Here is a 21,217-nt window from a genome sequence, read left to right on the forward strand (position 1 = left end):
TTTGTAAATCGCAGATATAGTTCTTTTAAGTCTCAGCCATGATTGAAATGTAGACAGAGTTTTTACTTTTCCAATAGCTTCAAAGCATGCATTTCTACTGAGAGTCACTTTTCAAACTAGAATCATCCCAATACACAGGAAACACAGTAACTTGATGTAATCCAAGCCCATTTGTGACAAGTTTCCTAGCTATGGAAACCTGGCAGGAAATACAAAGTCTCTTGAAACAACAAGCATCCAAAAAATATTCCAACATCATAGCCAGATTTATCACTGGGTAAAGTGAAGACACACACAGTCTGATTATCTACTGTGTCACCAAATTTGAAGTGATTTGGAGTTTCCCACACTTCTATCATTCCACAAGTTCAGAGTTAAAAAATAGCATTTGAGTGACGCCACAATTAAACACTGGTATGTAAAATACTATTACCAAAAGGCTGATGTACATACATCAGTAAATTATATTTTGCTGTGAACAGAGTTAACTTTATTCATGTTACTTCCAGGTCTGCAGTACTCTGAATCACGTGGCCAATCCTGAATTTTTGTTAAAAGAAATACAGTTGATTTGGCATACTACAAGACCAAGGTCTAAAGTTAGTGTTAGAACAGAAAGTAGCATGGTCATTACTAACTTTCCACACTAATGACCAACTATTTCCGGATCACTTGAGATTTATGCTAGAAAATTCCACAACTTTGTCTTAATTCCAGAAGGTCCTAAAATCTGAATTTGGCTGCAGAAGCCTTAGTTTTAACGCTATAACTTTGTGAAATTTTACTTCTGTCTAAAATCAATGTGTGTTGATCATATTATTCTCACTGTTCTTCACTGTTGAGATCCCCTTGCACCCAAGAGCCACATACCAGGCTCTCCTGTCACTTTTATCACCTAAATGGACCAAACTGTTTCAATGCTTAAGCATATCAAAAAAGGTGTGGCATTATAATTCCCCTTTGACAGGTCGATTTGAGCATCTAAACCAAAGGAAACAAGATGGAAATAATTTTTAAGATTTGAGAAGCTTCTAGCTTATTCACTATTTTGCAAGCTCAACAGCACTAGACTATTAAATCTTTTCAGTAAACACCTGACTTTGAATGGAATAATTCGGAGCTTTAGTGAGCCATACAAATATCTAGAGCATTTCCACTGAGCATTAGCTTATTCAGTCTTGTATAGCCCTGAAATAATCCTGCAGATGTAGCCCAAGTCAAGTCAGGCAGATGTTATCCAGCACCAGAGCTATGTTTGACACTCACACTTCCACAACTGCTACCAGAAAAGGAGTCAGAAATTGGGTTTAAATGAACTGTTGATTTAATTTTCAAAACAACAGATTCTTTTAACTTAAGCTTCACCAACTCACAATAGTTATAAACTATATCTAAGGTAAGTGTCCCCATTAAGCTTACAATGTTTTAACTTAAAGTAGTCATAAGAACTTGAGGATGCACATGCAGATTAATCTGCACACATTAAAACACTTGAAAAATTGATCTTTCCCTTACACAGGGATGCAAAACAAACATGTGATTATTTATTCAGACACACTGCATGCTTCATAGCCTGTTTGGTCACAATTAGAAAACTCATTTTCCTACGTTATCATCTGAAGCAGAATCATCGTCAAGGAAAGAAATCTTGAAGTTTGTGCACACGAGTTTCCCGCAGGTGCCACGATTTGACCCATCTTCTTGTGTACACTTGTACACTGTGCTTGCTTCACAAAGCAGCAGTTCACCTGTATAAAAGAAACACTGACTTGCAACACAACTGACGTTTGTAAGTGAATTGTTTCAGTTGCTATCCTAAACTCAGCATTAGCTTCCTGACAGCTTATCAGAACTCATCTGAAAATACTTCATCACTGTGACACAAAACCACTAAGAGGCAGCTCCTGAATCAGCACACTGAGAGCCTTCCACACTTTACTCCAGATGGCCCAAACTGCAGATGTTTAGGAGTTCTGTCATGGGCTACCCTAAGTGGCAGAAGAACAACAGACAGAGTTGCAAAGAACAACCTTGCTAGTGTGTACTTGAAAAAAATAAAGACAGACCACAACAAAGAGTATTCGGTCAATAAACAAGTTAACGCTTCCAATTTTCCTTTCTGTTAAACTCTAAGAATGCTGAAACATTTGAGTTAACTATTTCAAGTTCATCATGGTTAATTTTTCACAGCTTTGACTGAGGACGTTGCTTATTTTGCAGGTCCCAGGGCTATTTCAAAGTTCCCAAACAGAAGTTTGCATAAATAATGGTCAACGAAGATCTAGTCTTAGAATTCACAGGAACTGAACTACAAGTTTAAGAAAATAAAGTTTTAATAGGTATAATCAGACAAACTCGTGGTCTTTCCTAGAAATGCAAGAAACCCAATACAACAATACTAGTTTATTGTAAACTTTTACTGGTATTTTGTCTTTCCTGATCTTGGAAAACATTTTTTGAAAAGAAATAATTGTAAATGAAAAAAAAAAAAAAAAGGTCTTAACGGTAAATGAGGTATCAAAAGGCCTAAGTAACTTCCAATAGAAGCAAAGCAAATAGAAAGGAAGTTTCCTCTAGTTCTTGTCTTCAGTTCCCTAACAAACAAAAACATATACAATAGTTACCTGGTAATAAACGAGGATTTACTTCCTTTTCTATGGGTTCCTTTATGTGTATTTCCTACAGAGAGAAAGAGTAATTATTACTTTGAATTATTACCTTCAACAGATGCTGTAAATAACTACACTCTCCCTCTTCAACACCTCACATTCTAGCAAATAGGTAAATTAAAATTAAGGAAAATGCCTTCTATACAAAAGAGAGTAAGTTTGCAATGTGATCCTTCCTCTAAAAGTCAGTTGTCTATTAGCTAAATAATTAAGTGGTATGCCACCCACAGTGACAGTTACATGCATTTCTGAACACACATATAAAAAAATGCATTATCTGTATAAGTAACAGATAGAAATAAAGCATTACAAATACTTTTTAAGTTCTCTCAGCACACCTGAATGGATAAGCACAAACTCAGTATTACAACAGCATCTCCCAGAATTCATTCATAAGCTTTCCCACGTATGACTTACTATTTTTTCTAATGCATCCTTCACAATTTTTCAAGGTTCACCCATCACTACCTGTTTCTGATTTTCTTACGTGTACTATTTCAATCAAAGCACAAAAAGTTACTTAAAAAGTACTAACAGAATATGAAAGGGACTTCAGGATCTCAAAGCCAAGAGGTAAAAACCAGTGACGGGATATCCTTAAGTTTGGACCTAAACTGCATAAAACGAACATTCTCAGTATCGCTTACTTCAGCCTTACGGCACTGATAGTTGGGCTAAAATCTCCAGCCAAAAGACTAATAAACTAGAGGACATGCTACACCCTTCCTGCTCAGCCAGTTCAGAACTTCCTCCTCCAAGTCCAATCGCTTCACACGCACTGGAGTCTTTCTGGAAAACTATTAGTTAACTAGAAACACCCCCGGGGGCCACAGCAGTAAGCAAGCTAATTTTAGTTTGTCACCAGCATCCAGAGTCAGATGCTGCAAATCAAGGCAAGCAATCAAAGGGAGATACAAGCAGTAATAGTTTTCCTGGATTAAATACAGAGAAACAAAAGCCCCTGAGAGCACAAAAATAAATCCCCCTGTCCTTCATATAAACACTTGCCCTCAACAGTCAGAAGAACCAGAACAAAGTCTGAAGGTTGCACAGCAAAGCTAAAACCACCAGGAAATCATGTCATGAGAACAGCAGAGATGTTCACAACAGGCTGAATAAAGGTTATAGAATTAAAACGGTGGAGAAGAAAGAAATCCGTAACTACAGCTGGCAGCTAATGCAGAAAGCAAAACACAGTTTGCTGCCTTAGACTTCCAAGAGTGGATGTTGTACAAGTAGATTTTAATCAACGTTCACACTTGTCAGCTAAAAAAATTACTGTAGCTTAAGGTAAACACTGCTGCATTCAGAGAAGATATGCACACACTACTCTTTCTCCAGTGTTGCCTCCTTACCACTGGTAGCTCTAAGCTAAACTTCTGATTTACCAATGACTTTAATAGTCATACCTTATACAATCACTCTTTGTGTGCAACTACATGCAACACTGCTCAGAAACTGAATGCCAGCCATCACTGCTACAGAACAGTAAAACAGTATATTAACCAGATTTCAGTGTTTGAACTCATTGCCATGAGTACCATTTTATGTTACTGTTAGCAGATAAGAGCTGAGGAAAAAAAATTTGACCTCAAGGAAGTTTTTTATGCTTACACCCATTTGCAAAAATGCAATGAAGCTTTTATAACAGATGTCCAAGGCAAATAATTCTGAACAGGTGCTCTGGGTGTTGGTTACAAGTTAAAGTGGTTATCTTCTAAAAGGGATTAGAATTTTCATTAGATTCCATCACAACAGATTAGAGACCTCAGACAAACACTGAGACCACCTTCTAAAATCCAGTTGTGCTTTGCTGACAAAACCCCACTCACTGAAGTGCTTACTACAGGTAGAATTCCTGTAACATTCAACAGCTTTCAAGAGCTGAGTGTACAGAACAGTTCTATTTATATTCCCATCATGAATTAATAAACATATTAAAGACATGTATGCTAGGGATAGCTAGACTGCAAGCCATGAATGTTGCCAAAGAACCCATGCGGTGGCACTCATTTTCCCAGGGAGAACACTAAAATACATTAAATTCTAGTAATGTTTTGTAGATAAAAAAAAATGTATTTGCTCTTCTCAGGGAGAAGACAAAGATCTTTAGGAAGATATGTTGTTAACTCACGGTGAGTCAGTGCAAGTTGTGCAGGAAACCACAGGTTTAGCCACCATCTCCATTCTGTTTCAACTTTATTTTTAACACACATTTAAGTTTTGGGGCAACACAGATCCTGCCACTAACTTAAGAGCCTGCTGACAACTACAATTCATGCTGTTCAACATCCCTTTAATCAGTCACAGGTTCATAGTCTCCCAGCCAGTGCTTTTATCCCTGGGTTTGTCTGCCTACATGGTGAGGTAATTTGGTTCATAAAATCAGCTGGGATGTATGTACTTGTGCTACATCTGGTTTTGCAATTAGTGCTTATTGTCAGCAGAACTGGCTCATCAACAGGTCAGATGAGCAAAGAAACGAAAGGGACGCAGCAGGAGTAAATCTGTCCTTTTCCACAAGCTACTAAACATATCTGGACTTCAGGAATGAAGATTCCCTTCGACCATTTGTTGAAGCTAAGCATGCAGGCACTTTCCGCATGTCACCACAGAAAGCCATGCAGACTCTAGAGATACTTCTTATAGATCTATACAGACACATCTGTAGCTTCCCTGTTCTGAGTATCCCAAGCAGCATTTTGTCACTTCTTGCTCGAGATACAACACAGGAAACCTACTAGCAGCCACAGCCAAAAGCAGACACCCATAGGACACCACACAAATGAGGAAAATTAACGTCGATTGCTTCAGAGACAAAGACCTTAACTTTACTGAGGGTTTTAGAAACTTCTTCCTCAAAGATGCTTCTCACTTGTGCACTCACCTTGTGCTACAGTCCTTTTTCCAGGCTCTGGAACAGTGGTAGGTATTATAGCAATGCCCTTTAATTATCAGTTTTAACAGTGCAGAGTATCCACTCATGCCACAACTTCAGGCTGACATGTAAGGCTGACACCTTATTAATTCATAATGCATACTCCTTCTAGCTAGTTAAAAGCAACTTCAGGTGACTGCCCTATAAAACCATGAAGTGCCAAGAAAAGGAGACACCACAGTGCTCACAGATTCTCTGCCTCAACACAGGGGAGAAAAACACAATACTGAAACTGTTTTTCTTAAGGAAAGGCTCACCTCTTCTCATCTTGATTTTTACCTGAGTATGAGGAACAACTGCACAGTTTGCAATATCCAGGGGCTACATTCAGCTCTCCACAAAAAACCTACATATTTGAAGAGACTAGTGTATCTTCCCCACATCTGTCTGGGGAGGTCTTCCCCAAGTGCTGAAGGCATACGTGAGGCAACATCAAGTTCAGGGCAGCAAGGTCAAGCAGCAGCTATGCTTCATTAAAAGGGTCCTAACAGTTGGAGCAGGAAAAGAATCCCAAGCAAGTTCTGCTTTTTGTCCTACAGCCTCACCACAACTGAGAGCAATTCCTCTCACTCCACATGGGGGTAAACAACTGTGTACAGCAGATACGAAAAGCCAGAAAAACATTCCCTGCATGCTAGAACACAAATCCTGTTAGAAAATCTGGATATTTGTTTTTTTAATCAGTATTGCAATGTACAGATAGATAGATAGATACTAGTCTGTTGACACTGGATGTTGCTCATCACGCCCAGCAGAGACCATGCATAAGGTCTGCTGCTCCAAATTGTATGCCATAAACACTGGACCCACCATACCCACAGTAGAGTCTCCATTTATCCATAGCTGGATATTTGTGCCAGAGGTAATTCCAACAATGAGAAATAAGATTTTTAGTAAACATGCTGAGAAAACACGTTTCGGACATTCAAATAACAGAGGAACCAGTTATCACTTTCAGGGTATCAAGAGTGTTGGCTGAAAAGTACATTCTTTCAAAGCTGATAGTAAATAGCAGAGCTGTGGGGACACAGGATACTATCATGTTTTTACATAGTTTTCCACAAGTAAGCTCTGCATGGGGAAGCTCTACGTCATGGTGAGGTTTGCCATGAACATCTGCGCTTTTTTTCATATTTACTTCACTAGAGGACCAAAAGAGGGGTGAAAGATAAATGCATAGTTAGGAAAGTTATCAGTTGTAAAAGCTGAACTGTGTACTGAAATACTTGCAAGCTGGTTGTGGTGCTCCAACAAATGAGGTACAATGTTCCTGAGTAAAATAAATCAAACTTGTGCCTAACAATTCCACCAGAATGTCACACAAAAGGGAAAATACCTGTGCAAATGCATAGCATATACTTTGTATTCAGAAACAAACCACATTAAGTACTTGGTATTTTCTTTATTGGTCACACAAGCCTAGTCCCATGTTGTATGCTATACAATCCAGAGGATATACTTACTACACTTTAATAACATTGCAGAAAATAATCTCTAACTGCTAATTTTCCTTCCTTTCACTCCATTATTCAACAGTCCATTAGATCACAGCGCATGTTTTCCATGTCCATTTCATCTCTTATCCTTTCCTCCTTCCTTACATTGTCCTGTCCATCTCCTCTGACATCAGCTCCTGGCTTCCCCCATGTCAGCCCAGCTGTCCTCTTCAATAACTCCTATTCCACAGACCACTAACCCTTTAATTACACCATTCCGGTTTTGAAGCAGTATTGCGCTATTTTAAGAGTGATTACTACAGAACACAAAATATTGTACCAAGATTTACAGGCAAAAAGTACTCGTGGTGGTTATGAGCTAACAAATGTGCAGGCCATGAGAGACAAAGCACAAGAGGTATGAAAATTACCCTCAGCAGTCTGTGGTATACTCCAGGTTTCAGGGACAGGTCGTGTGGAGCAGAACAACTTCTTCTGAACTTTAAGGGCTAACACATGAAATAGCATCCTATAATAATTAACATGAAGGATTTAACTCTAAAGAATGTACGTGCAAAAAAATCAACTTTAAGCTTCAAATCAAATTCAATAGCTACTTTTTTATCCAAATTAAGATTTTTTAGGGAAAGATGATCCACCTTGTTTGCCCTGTAAATCCCCTCAGTTTTGAAAGTTTGAAAAAGTTAGAAATTATGAAGTAATTCAGTGGTTCTTGTTTCTGTGTCTCCAAAGACAAATATTCCAAGTCTATGATCAGACATGTCAAAACATTGACTTTATACCCTAGCATTCACCCCACTTCCTGCAGGGGAGCCAAGTCTGTCCTGAGGGGAAGTGTGTCATTAATATCAACATCCTACAGTCTCACTCTCAACAGACCATTGATTGATCTGTGGTTCCATAAAGCAGAGCATAACTAGGTTATATTTAGTCAGATATCAAAAACACTGCTTTTCCAGACATTCTGGAGTTTCACAGAAGAAAATACTGCTGTTCCTTTAATAAAGAGCATTTTCTTTTCACTCTTTACCTCCATGTGGCCATATATTAACACTAAGTGTTCCTGTTTCTTTTCTTAGTCAATCAAACACACAGAGCGGCTTAAAGCTAACTTAAATTTTACTTGTCAGAACACTGCTTACTGTGCCCCTCAAGTATCTGAAGATGGAATAAATAAGAGGCGCTAAACCAAAACGCAGCTCTGCCTATTGATTTCCTTATTTGTAAGGCTCCTCCAACCTAGAAGGGGCAGCTTAAGGTCTTAAACAACTTGCCAAGCAAACAAGGACAAGCCCAGACAACCTGGAAGCTACAAGCAAAGGGGGGGGGCTACAGAATGACACTACTATATTGCTCTCTGTTGCACAGTGGTTGACAGGAAATCTTTGTGCTGCAGATCAGAAGCACAGTGAGGTTCAAGGCAAGGCTCTGCAAATTCAGCAAGAAGTCCACCATTAACTCCAATGCTACTCAGATGTAACCTCAAGCTCATCAAGTCCCTGAACTGCTGTTTCCCGCCTTTTGACAGGACCTGCCAGAGGAAGCAGCATGCTGAATACACCTGTTGCCAATACTCCTCCCTGAGCACATGAAAGTTAACACTACCTTGATCAAATTTCCCAGCTGACCAAACTATGCTCCACATATTAGGAATTCCCCCTAATATTCCAATATTAAGAATGAGGACTGCTCTATCAGTCTAGCTCCATTTTAAAAACTCAGCTACATGAAACTTAACTTGTTCAGGAAACCCATGTTCAGAAAGTTATTTTTCTTGGGTGCATAAAAAATACAGTTCCTTGAGAGATGTTCACTTCTGCTTACTTTAGGATTTTTAATCAATGTGCTTTTTCTAGAAACCCAAATAGCCCCATAACTTTCAACATATATCTAACTTTTTTTCCTAATCCTCAAAAAAGCCACTAAAGTCTTCAGTTTCCTGTGTAACCGTTAAGGCAGTCATAGGCTGTCAACAAGAGCAGAGTCACACTTGCTTTACTTGCTACTCACAGCAGACCTCAGTTTCACTGAGCTCCTGAAGGTGCTAAAGAGACACCAATTCTATAACAGAAGTCACAACTGTAACACAAAGTTTCTGCTGCAAGAGTCCATGAAATTCTTAAACTTAAGTCCAAAAAGGAAAGGGCTAAAAGCAGTAGGAATATGTCAAGAGTTAATGACTGCAAGCTCAAGTGAATCAGGGTATTTCATTAAGAGCTTCATCTTCCAATATTAAATACTTCTGTTATTCTTCCTACAGCCATCAGGATCATATTTGAGGTATTACATCACCGCAGTTGAAATCAAGTTAAAGTACTCTTTATTATTTGATATTTTACTATTTTGCACTATATGTATTTGACTTGTACTTTTCCAAACCAGCCATTTTTTCTAGCAAGCTTCAGTCATCCCCTTCACTCATTTAAGTGGTGAAATGTCATCCAGTAAGTTCAACAAGTCAAGCTGTAACCTTCACAACATTCAGTTCCCTGAGAACTGAATTTTGTACATTTGTACAAGGTATTTTCCTAAGGTGAAACAATGATGTTACACGGGAACATATTGGCTGACTCCAGAAGTATTTGTACATATAATTTACACCCATTTTTGCTTGAAAATACAAGAAAGAGGAAACTTTTAAAGCAAAACGATGAAACTACATGCCACCAGGCCTGAACAACATATAGAGCCAGTTTTGCTATCACAACCTAAGGACCTACGTTTTCAGTAGCCCAGCTACTTTAGTTGTAACAACTATGCATTGTTTTCAGATCCAGTGAAAAATAAAAGTAGTGCGTTCACCAAGGTCCTACCAAGTGACTGACTGTAATAACCAACAAGATAAACAAAACTCTCTCCTTAAGAAGGTCTCATGAGAATCGAACAATTAAGAAGAACCGGTCTGACACAGATTACAAAGAAATAGGAGGGGGTGAAAAACCCAACACATATGGCTCATTTTCACGGATTAGTTAAAACAGCTGTTTGCCAGGAATAAGAATGGAAGAATACAGAATAATACCGACCTAATGCCATCTGGTAACAAGATGACCTCAGTAAACCAAGTCTAAGGTCACTTCAATCAACCCGCCAACACAAGTTTCAATAAATAAGTGCAAGGACAAGAGGAAAGAACAATATGAAGGCTGAGCACAAAGATACACACAGCCAAGAGCTGCCAGGGAAGGAGATCCAGGGCTTTCCAGCGGCAGAACTGAGAGCAAGGAGTTCCCCGAGGCACAGCGCGAAGTGATGTTCAGGGACAATAAGAACAACAGGTTCGGAAAGTCCCACCTTACGGGACGAGCAGCCGCAGCCCGACATCTGGTTCCTGCACATGAAAACAACTCCCCTGACCAGCCAGCGATATTTCTTAAATTTTTTTTTTTTCAGCTTTTTATCACCCTCTCACCTTCAGGGCAGCCCCCGGGAGGGCTCAGCCCCGCAGTCCCCGGCGGCACCCCCGGCCCCGTCCCCGCTCCCTCAGGATCCTCCGCTCCCCGCGGACCCGCCGGGGCTGAGGGGGCGGGAGGAGCCTCGCCCGGGGGTCCCCCCCGTGTCCGCCGCGGCCCCACCGCCCCTCCCGCGGCCCTTCCCCGCCCGCGCCCCCCGCACCTCCGGGCTGATGTAGGACACGAAGGACGGCTTGGCCGCCCTGGCCCCGCCGCCCAACATGGCCCCAGCCGGCGACCGCGCCGCTTCGCTGGGCTCGTCCCGAGCGGGGAGGCAGCGGAAGGAGCGATCCCGCCGCGGCGCGGCCAGGATCCGCATCACGGAGCCGACACCGCCCATGCCCGCCCACAGCCACAGCCCCGAGGCCGGCCCCGGCCCGGCCCCGCGACGGCCATTTCTAGGGCGCCGCCTCCCGCCCACAGCCCCCGTTGGGCCCGGGCGCTGTTAGTCACCGTCCCTGGGACTGGGGTGGGCACGGCCCGGGCATCTCCCGAGGGATGTCCAGGCAAGGTCTTGGCTGCTCTTTGCCCTGCGGTGCGCGGCTTGGGCTAACAGGGGGTCTCTCTTCCTCTGGCTGTTTGAATTTCGGGGTAACCGCGTCCCTTTTTGCGTTGCTGAGAGGAGCGCCCGCCCCTGCCTGGGCCTCGGTCCCGTTGTCACTTCCATAGAGTCATGAAATCACAGAATGGTTTGGGCTGTAAAGGACCTTAGAGCTCATTTCGTTCCACATCCCCCTGTCATAGGCAGGGACACCTTCCACCAGACCAGGTTGCTCCGAATCCCATCGAACCTGGCCTTGAACGTTTCCAGGGATGGGGCATCCACAGCTTCTGTGGGCAACCTGTTCCAGAGCCTCACACAGCCAAGAATTTCTTCCTAATATCCAATCTAAACTTTGTTTTAGTCATCCATTGCACTCTTTTGTACTCAGCTGCAAAACGCCAATGTTGTATCTGTGCAAACTTACAAGAAAGGCGAGCATTAAATAAAATCTAAACAAAGCATTGAGATGCTGAGTTTTACTTATGGCAGGAGAAGTGCAAGGAAAATGACATAAAACTCACTCTCTGTGAAATGATCCTCTAAAGCCTCTGAAACCTGACTGCTGATAGACCCCAAGAAGTCCTCTGCTCAATGTCTGTTAATGTGTTACAGCCACATCCTCCCTCGAATGTTGTCTTTGGACACTGTAAATGAACACCAGGTTTACCTGGTAACTAGGTTACTTTTAAAAGCTTCATTTTTATATGGATACAGAACAATGCAAATATTGTTAATGGCCTGTGGCAGTGCAGCAAGACAACATAGGAATTCAAATGACGAATGGTAACCCAGGTGACAATTCGCACACAGAGTAGACTTCATGGAAATATTTTTACAAAAATAAAACATACTTTGCAAACTTCAGTAGATCATAGGATGTGAACATCAATAGCTACTTAAATAATAATGATAAGCACTTCTCATATCATTCCCCCTCTTTTTATTGCAATATTCTTTATTTACCTTGCTCCAAACCCAGACTTAGGAAAACCAAAAGAAGAAAAAGGGTTACATGTGTAAGAGAGCTTTTATAAAAGTAAAGTGGAGTGACTGTTTTATTTCAGAAATAAAACAATCTCTCTATTTTCAAACTCAAGGAAAAAGAAGTCTTTGAATTTAATCACCTTCAAGAAAATTGTCAGAAAAAAAAAAAAAGAAAATTCAGAGATTATGTTTCAACAGTAATTTTACAACAAAGACTATTCTGGTATGGGATCCCACGCAGAAGAGCTCTCATGTTTCACTCCACAGCTGCTTCCTTGTCATTCCTTACATTGTAGCTGACCTCAGCTGCATGGGTCAAAAGTACACCCCATGGGATTAAATTGGTGTAAATCCAGGGTGAGGGGAAATGTGGGACTGCACTTCAGTGCTCTCAAGTGCATTAAAATACACAAAGGAAAAGAATGGCACTATACTAAAAATTTACAGTGGGAATAACATGAATACCTCAGAATGCCATGAAGTTTATAGCATGCTGAGGCAAAAATCAGCTACTTACTGACATAGCATGTTTCAAAGAGGAAGGGATGTTTTGACACCAGGCCAGAGTCTTAACTCAGATGGGAAGTGCAAAAGGAGCCTTAATTCCCACATAGCACATGGGAATTCATTCTTCAACATCTCATCAAAAAAAAAGCCCTACATCCAAAAAATTCGGAATGTAACTGCTAATCTCCATCAGCAAAATATCCATGTCCTGTCCCTGGCAATAAACAGGGAGTGTTCCTTCCTGGGGTTTGCTCTCCAGGCTGCAAAATGTGCAGGGCTCAACCAATTGCAGAAGGAATTTGAAGCCTTTTGCCTGGAATTTTAGGGCAGGATTCAGATTCCCTTCATCAGTCAGTGTCTTCATCTTTTCTGGAATGAATGAAATAAACTATCACACATGCAGGTTTACTGACCTCAGAAAGGGACACTGGCATCTGAAAGGGCCAACTGCAACCCACAGTGCCACAACAGATTACAGAGCCTTGAGCGCTTTGGGGATCTTCCCTTTCCTCAGAAAGGTCTCTGTCTTCTCTTCTCTTCTAAAATCTGGAGTCTGTGGGAAGTACTCACAAAAGCCAACCTCAACCCAGCCACCTGATCTCCGTAGATTCCTCCAGCAGACAGTGGAGGGAGATAGGCTCCTTCTGAAGGCACCCAAATATAGTCTTTGTTCAGCAACAACCTCAAGAGACTGCCCAGTGCTCCAATCACCTCAGGAAATTAGCTTGGCCAGATTGAAGTTGGTCTTCTGAAGTGCCCTCCTTTCCCTCCTTGTCTTTACACTATAGTCATCTACTGCCCCATAGTCATCTACTGCCTCTCATTTATGTATTTATATATTTAGTTTCCTGTCATTTTTATGGGCTCCCTCCCTGCACATTTTCACTCTGTAGAGTTGTTCCCAATTACCCCCTGTAATTTTCTCCCTGTGAGGAAACAAGGCAGTTCAATGCTGTATCATTTGGGATTATTCTCTTCACCAGTGAAGACTTTTTAAGACATAATTTTGCAAGAAATTGAAATTCCTGGGATGGTTTATTAACAGGATCTGTCTTCCCACGTTACTTCTAAATGGGAAGTGTTGTTTCATGCTGCCAATGACTTCCGGTGTATTAAAAAAAAAAAAAAAAAAGTGTAAAATTATGTAGTTTAGTTTTGCTCAGTTTTACATTTCTCAGTTATATCAATGACAGTCATGCAAGTGTAGAAGAGTAAAACTTTTTAAAAGTCAAGTTCTAGTTTATCTGTGGTGGGTGAGGGCATACCGCATTTTACTGACCTCATTTTATCCTTATACTTTGAAGTATTTCTAAAAATATAATCACGGTATTTACCTTTAAAGCTTTAAAAGAGGGAAATTCACAGACCAACTCTGATCTTCCCCTGAACAGAGATTGCTTTGTTTAAAAAATTTATATGCCACTACTTTGAGTAATTTTTTCAGCTGAATTCTCAGCTGTGCCCAAGCTGGGTGGGAACAGCTGATAGAGAGGAGACAAAAAGGAGCCACTTGCAGCTTTTCTATCAATTTTTTTTTCAGGGATCCTCCAAACTACAAGTTGTATCTCCTATTTTCCTTAATGGAAAATTCCTTTCCTTCCTCCTCATCAGCATTGCCTTAGCCATGGGGAGTGAGTAGCCTGGATAAGGCATTATCCAAGGCAGTATCTGGAGCGCAGTTGGCAAAGATCACTGAACACAGCTTTGTGTCGCATTCCAGCTTTTCTGAGCCTGGGACTTTGTAAATCGCGGTGCCCTGGGGAGTCCAAAGGGTGCTTGGATGCACTGTGGTGCACTCGGATGGGGTGCAGGTCACTGTGTGTTGTGGCTGCTTTGGTACAGGTTGGAGAGGTGTCATGAATTTTTAAAGACATTCCTGGGTGTTGAGCAAACTTGTGTGACTACTGAATTTCTACTCCCAATTTCCTCTTTTTGAAGAAAATAGAAGAAGTCTTTGCCCTACTATAGACCTGAAAAGTCACAGGTGGGCAGAGCTTCCATTCCAGAGGGGTGAATCACTGGCAGGACTCTGTGGTTGTGCACCCCTTTGACCTCCCATCACGGCTTCACCCAGGTGTGGACACTGCTTTTAGGAAATGCACCTCCAGTGCTGACACAGGTAAAGATTTTGAAGCAGAAGCCGGAAAGAGAATCTCACAAAATTATCATTTGTCATGGTTTCACGATCCTCCTCTTCTATCCAGAAAAGCTACCCGGATAGAATTTGAAGCTTTTTCTTTTTTTCCACACTTGTCTAGGCATTGCCAGAAGAACTGCACTTAAATGCACAAACCTGGATGTTTCTGTCATACACGTGTAGTTACTCTTGACACTTCCCAGAGCATCACAGATGGTCACGCGTGCTCAGAAGGGAGGAGGTGTCCCCAGAGTGTTGGATTTACCCCTAATATAAACAGATCTCAGACTCATGTGTGCTGGGTCTGATACTCCCTATTTCTACTGTTCAATTAAGTAACTCAGTTTAGGGCTTAATATATTAAACACATTAAAGTGGCTGAAATCAGTATGCAAGAAATATAGGAGAATTAAGATGAAGACGGAAGTCAGATTACTGGGAACTATCAGAGAAAAAATCACAAATGAGGAATACACTGTGATGCCCCCTGGGAAAAGGCCAGCAAATCAGTTTATAGCTATCTCTGCTTTACACACAGGTTAAGATAATTTCCTATGAAAAGTCATGAATGTTAGCTTTATGCAAATTAAGACAATTCTAAAAAAAAGAAAAAGAAAAGCTCTAAGATGTTGCTTTTAGCACTGGATTCACACTGACATTTTCATCTGTCAATACTTTCAGTGTTCTTTGGGAATTAGTTGCCAGACTTGGTTCAGATTACAGTCTGTCGCCTTTGAGGTGAACTCCAAGGTAATACTGGAGCTGTGGAGTATAACCATTTGTTTCCATCCTCATTTATGAAGTATATGGTCAGAGACTGTATAATGGTGTCTTATATGAACTCGTTATCTCTCATCTTTATTGCAGTGATCTTTCTCTACTGACTGTATCATGTGTTTTGATTTTGTATGCAATATTTTCTATTCATTGTTGTGAGAACCTAATTTCTCTGGGGAGGTTTTGTGTGAATATCCCCTAGTAAAGGGAAAGCAGATCTATTCTAGCTTTCACCAGGTGAAAACTCCGGCTCTGACTCCTAATCCATCCCATGTCTCAACCTAGGGATGCCACATGCCTAGTTCCTCCCTGAAGGTGAGTGAAGAGATGGATTTTATTTCTTAAGTAAGGCCATGTGGGATGCCCCACATGGCAACATCATGACTCAGATGGCAAACAGCAGTTCCTTCAGCAGTAGCAATACAGACTATTGCAATTTTGTATCCATCCCCTAATTACTGGATATTTTTGTTCTACAAGGGCCTTCCCGGGCTAGTGAGCAAACTAAAATTTGAAGTGTTGGTTAGGTAATAACCTAGGTGGTAAAAGGCCCTAGAAAGGGGCCATGGGGACATCTGACCAATGACCAGGAAGGTTCATCTACCATTTGGGGCATATAGGGCATATAGTGCCAAAACATGCATGCAGAAGAGTGCAGGTCCAAATTAACAACTATGCAGTGAGACAAAGGCATCAACTGCTGGGAACACACCCTGGAACAGAATGTTTACTTTAGTCATAAAGACAGACCTAGGAATTACATGTTTTAAACTTGAGGATGGAAAACAAAGTATTGCTACGAGAGTTGTGAAAATTGAAGGAACAAAACATCTCACATCTAACAGCAAAATCACCTTCTTTTATTAGCTACAAGTGGGAGAAGAGGAAATGAGTAACTAATAACTCTACTCACCCAGGAAAGCATGGGTGTCACAAATAAGAATACAAGAGCTAGGGAAGTTCCTCACATTCTTTTTTTTTTTAGATCTCTTGAAAGCAAACACAATTCTTTTTTCATGGGCACACAGAGACTTCTTTGTTCCTGCGGTGAACCTCTTTCTTTTATTCTCCAAAAGGCTGTGAATCCAAATCACTTCAGCCTGGAGACTTCTTATCCTTAACAGTACCCAATGGGTGAGCCAAAGCCCATCTGTGTCAGGTGAAAGGCTATGCCATGTCTGGATGTCAGGAAAAGTTACATCAGGGATCACCTCTCACTCTTGGTTCTTCTAAACCTGCAGTCCAAAGGGAGGTCTTAAGGATCATGATCTCTTAGAAAAAGAGAATGATAAATAGCTATGTGGTCCTCCTGATATCTAGGGGCGTGAATCAACTCTTCTGTCTTGGAATGAACCCAAGAAACCAAAAAGAAACATTCAGCTCCCAATTTGATGCCAGTCCTTGAGCTCAGTGGTAGAAAAATCTGCCAAGGTGTCCTTGGGCAGCCCCGATTTTTTCTGCCCAAGTAACTTCTCCAAATGCAATGTGGTTGGAAAGTCCTTGGGAAAGATTTTCATCTCTCCATCACTAGTTAGGAATCTGGTCCATCTAGTTAAATAGCTGTTCCTGTGCAGGACTCCTCCTCCTGGGCATGAGGACTTCTGCTCTGGGAGAAGAGAAGCTATTCAGAACCATCCAGCACCCAAGTCACAAGGTACCGGATAGGCAGGTTCCAGAGAATCCTTAGGGAGAAATACAAGGCCTATACAGTAGCCTCTTCTCTTTGTGAAGCGCACTTGAAGCTTTTGGTAGCTTCTCACGTTCTTTCCTTTAGCAGTGACAATTGTATCTAGTGCATGACTGCAGTTAAAAAATGTGCTTGTTTTACTTTGCCTACCAGGCCCTCCACATACTCTTGGCTTTGATTTCCTAATGACTTGTGTGTCACTGATTATGGATGTTGTGTAAGAGAGGAGCCATCCAGCTAAATCAATGCTCATGCTGTCGTTCCCACCTCCCATACAACTCAAAAATCCAGCCCAGATAATATAAAGAAACAGGCACAAACGCACCCTTCAGGAAATCTACGCACGCTTAAGCAGGAACTAAAAATACAAACTTGTCTTGAGGCTGGCTCTAACTTCCCATTTTTGTCCCTTTCTCCCAAAAGCCCTTTGTCTAAGCAAGGTAAGCCTTTATTTGCCTAAGACAAACAAGTCTTCGAAGCAGCAAACTTTATAGAAGCAGAAAATCTTGTAAAATATATCTCATAATCCCATATATTCTACCCTGTTAACAACTGTCTTCAATTTGCTAGAATGTTTTTCTCTAGAAAAATGTTTTTCTCTGGAAAAACATTTTCTTTTGCTGTGGTTTTCAGCTTCAGGCCATTGGAAAGGTTTTTGACCAAACTTTCTAGAATTAAGACATATTTGTGCTAGAATTAAAAAATGTTCATGCTGACGTCTACAGGGGAATTTGGCATGTCTGAATGTCAGATGGGTATTTGGAAGTATCTTTCTTGATAACTCTAAAACTCACCTGCCCTTATAGAACTCCAGAACGTTTCTTTCCAAGGAAACAAGTTATTTTAATTCTTCTATTTTTTTTCTGATGCGTGGGTGAAATTTGGAGAGGTACTTTTCCTCAGGGAGAATATATAAACCCAGCAGAGGATTGGCAGAACTTTATTGTGTGGACTTTGTCCTGAACCTTTGGTTTTCAGATCTGTTTTCTCTGACTCTGCATCACTGCTTCTTGGGAAACACTTCAGGCCTGGCTACTCCTGTAAATGGAGCTCTGAACTGGTCACGCAGCTTGTAAACCGGCACATCTTATGCCTTTGGATATGCTGGAGAACGTGTTGGGGACATTGGTTACAGCATCCAGAATCCTGATTTATGATTTACCACTGACATATGGGGAATGCTTATCCTGAATATATTGCCCTGAAATCAATGCTGGCAGTAGCCTGCAAGAAAATGCTTAAGAAATGTATGCAAGAAAGCAAAATCACACAGTACCTCTGACGGATGTCCCAAACATACCTCCTCACACAGGAGTTATATCTGAAATGTCCCTCTCCTCCTGTTATCAATGATTTGCCAGATACAATCTTCTGACACATTTATGAAGTCTTCGTTTTATAACCTTTCTCAGGGCAGCTTCCTCAGTGGGAATCCATCCTTACCTTGCAGAATTTCCATAGCTCATTTCTTCTTTGCAGCCCCCCAGTGACTCTGGACAAATTGAATCTCTCTTCTCCCTTCTGCCTGCTCTGTTTAATTTCTTTACCCCCTAAAGTATTTATTTCTAATTTATTCAAAAGATAGTCCTGATTGTGTTTGTAACCACTGCTCTCTTCTAATGCACCAGGAGATTTTATTTTGGGTTTTGCTGCCATGGCAACTTTGCTGCATTTTAAAAAAAACTTATTTCAAAATGCTGTTAAAATGCATTCCTCAGCAACACAGAGGAACACTGTAGTAGCTGAAACTGATCAGTTTTACCTTCCTGCTTGACACAGAAAGGTGAGAATGAACTCTGTCTTTCCAGTGGGAGCTGCTGCTGAGGACACAGCGCTCTCTGCTGCTGGGAGCACACAGGGACAAATACAGACCTGTTATTTGCTGCATAAAACTGCACTTTCTTTTTTGGCTGCAAAGCTTTCACCTGGGTTTCCCACTGTTTGGAGAAGTGTCTTCACATGCTCTTTAACACCCTCCCCTCACGTGTAAGGGAGCAGTGCGTGGACACTACATGTTCAGTTCTGTCTATGAAGTAGGATAGATGCATGAAAAGTCAGTATTCCAGTCCCTTCTGTTCAGTTTTCCCTTCACCTTTTCCCCCAGCTCACTCACAGTGACATGATAAATAACATTTACTAAAACTTAATCTCAACTGGCCTAAATTATTTTGGTCTCAGCTTCCTCAATCACCTGGAACTTCTTTTTTTCTTCCGTTTTCGTAGGGTAGTTGATGCATGGGTGGCAAACCATGCACTGGTCTTCTTTCTGCGTGAAATAAAGCCTTTCTTTTCACTTTTCAACACTATTTTTGGAGTTGACTGTTGTACTACTTGATCCTTCTTTTTTCCCTTTTTGATTTAGCTTTGATTTGTAGCTCTCTAATGGCCTTCCTTTCTTCAACTGGACCAATTTAATTAGGTCTGTTCTTCTGTTATAATTTTTCTTGCATCCCCCCACCCCCCCTCCCCCCCTTCTAATGGAATGAATAAACAAAGTCCAAGTGCTGGTTTCTGCATTCTGGGATGGAGTAATTGGCAGGCACAGGTATGAAGTGGGAGTGGAGTGGCTGGACACCTGCAGAGAGGGATGTGGGGGCCCTGCTGATGCTGAGCTCAGCGTGGGTCACCAGAGTGTGCCCCAGCAGCCCAGGGGGAAAACCCATCCCAGGATCCACTGAACACAGCACGACCAGCTGGCCCAGAGAGGGGATGATCCCGCTGTGCTCAGCCTTGTGCGGCCTCACCGTGGGCAGTGCTGGGCCCTGCAGGTGGAGCAGGATGTGGAGGTCTGGAATGTGTCCTGAGGAGGGAAACAAAGCTGCTGAGAGGGCTGGAAGGAATGTCCTGTGAGAAACAGCTGAGGACTTTGGGTTTGTCCAGTTTGGAGAAAAGGATGCTGAGGTGTGACCTCGTTGCCCTCTGCAACTTCCTGAGGTGAGTAAGGGGAGAGGGGAGCTGCTGAGCTCTTCTCCCTGGCATCCAGGAACAGGACACACAGGAATGGCTCACAGCTGCACCTGGAGAGCTTTAGACTGGACATTAGGAAGCATTTCTTTGCTGAGATGGTGGTCAAACACTGGAACTAGAGAAAGGGTCAATGCCTGTCAGTGTTCAAAGGTATTTGCCCTTAAAAGTATCCTTGAACTTGGTCAGCCCTGTAGTGGCCAGGCATGTGGACTGGACAGTGACAGCAGAGCCTTTCCAACTGAAGAAGCCTCTTCTATTGTATTCTACTTTATTCCATTTCCGCTACTTATATCCCTTTCCCTTTCCATTATTTACACACTAAAATAAACTATTTAGGTTCTTGGTAGAAATTGGGATGCCACTTAATTATCACAGACACTTCCCCGTGACAAGCACACTCTGTTACTGAAACTGCAACGCTTCCTTCACGGTTATCCCACCTTCCCAAAGGTGCAGTTCCACATGACTATACTGGCAACATTCTGGACCACTCTGAATCCAATTCTTAAACTTACTACACTTTTCTCTCATGTGTGTAAATACATTACCTAAGCCATGACATTCTATGACAACCAGGTATCCATGTGGGACTGGCAGCCCTGGGCCTGAACCCCTGAGGACCCCTCCCCCTTTTGGAGCAGCACACATCCTAGGGAGCACGTAAAACACGACAGTAAACTCCTATATTCAGGCACCTTCATCTCTCCCGTATCGTCCATTGACTTGCATAACCGGATAACTGCTGGCAAATTTAAACGTGTGCCAGAAGTGAAGCCTGTGATAAGGCTGCTTTACATATTCTGGAGAGAATTTCCTGATTCATAGTATGCATGCTCTTAATACAAGCATGATGCAGCACACAGAAAAGGAAAGGAAAGAGCTTATGGAAGGAGCAAGGTTTGTGATTCTCTTGTAGAAACAAAAGACTTTTTGTCACCTTTTTAATGTTAAAGTAACCTTTTTCTGTAGAAAAAGCCATTAATTTTCTCTTGGTCAACTATTCTCATTCTGCAACCTTAGATTTTTAAGTACAGGGAACTTAAAAAATCCACAGGTTTCTTGATGCCATTCCATGTTCCTTTCAGTTTAGGAAATCAG

General features: G+C 41.6%; 1 protein-coding gene across 1 annotated transcript in view; it reads right to left on the reverse strand.

Annotated features, from left to right (window-relative positions):
- Positions 1-10,859, reverse strand: part of MTMR12 (myotubularin related protein 12) — a 32,533-nt gene extending 21,674 nt beyond the window's left edge. The window contains exons 1-3 of the mRNA XM_027907146.1: positions 10,680-10,859; positions 2,625-2,679; positions 1,609-1,748 (exon numbers count right to left, since the gene is read on the reverse strand). Coding sequence (XP_027762947.1) covers positions 1,609-1,748; positions 2,625-2,679; positions 10,680-10,856 — 372 coding nt within the window. The 5' untranslated portion in view covers positions 10,857-10,859. The remainder of the gene's footprint in view (positions 1-1,608; positions 1,749-2,624; positions 2,680-10,679) is intronic.
- Between the last annotated feature and the right edge of the window lie 10,358 nt (positions 10,860-21,217).

This window comes from Empidonax traillii, unplaced genomic scaffold (assembly GCF_003031625.1).
Source record: "Empidonax traillii isolate 1590-97213 ecotype Southwest subspecies unplaced genomic scaffold, ASM303162v1 scaffold26:size2357266, whole genome shotgun sequence".
NCBI lineage: Eukaryota > Metazoa > Chordata > Aves > Passeriformes > Tyrannidae > Empidonax > Empidonax traillii.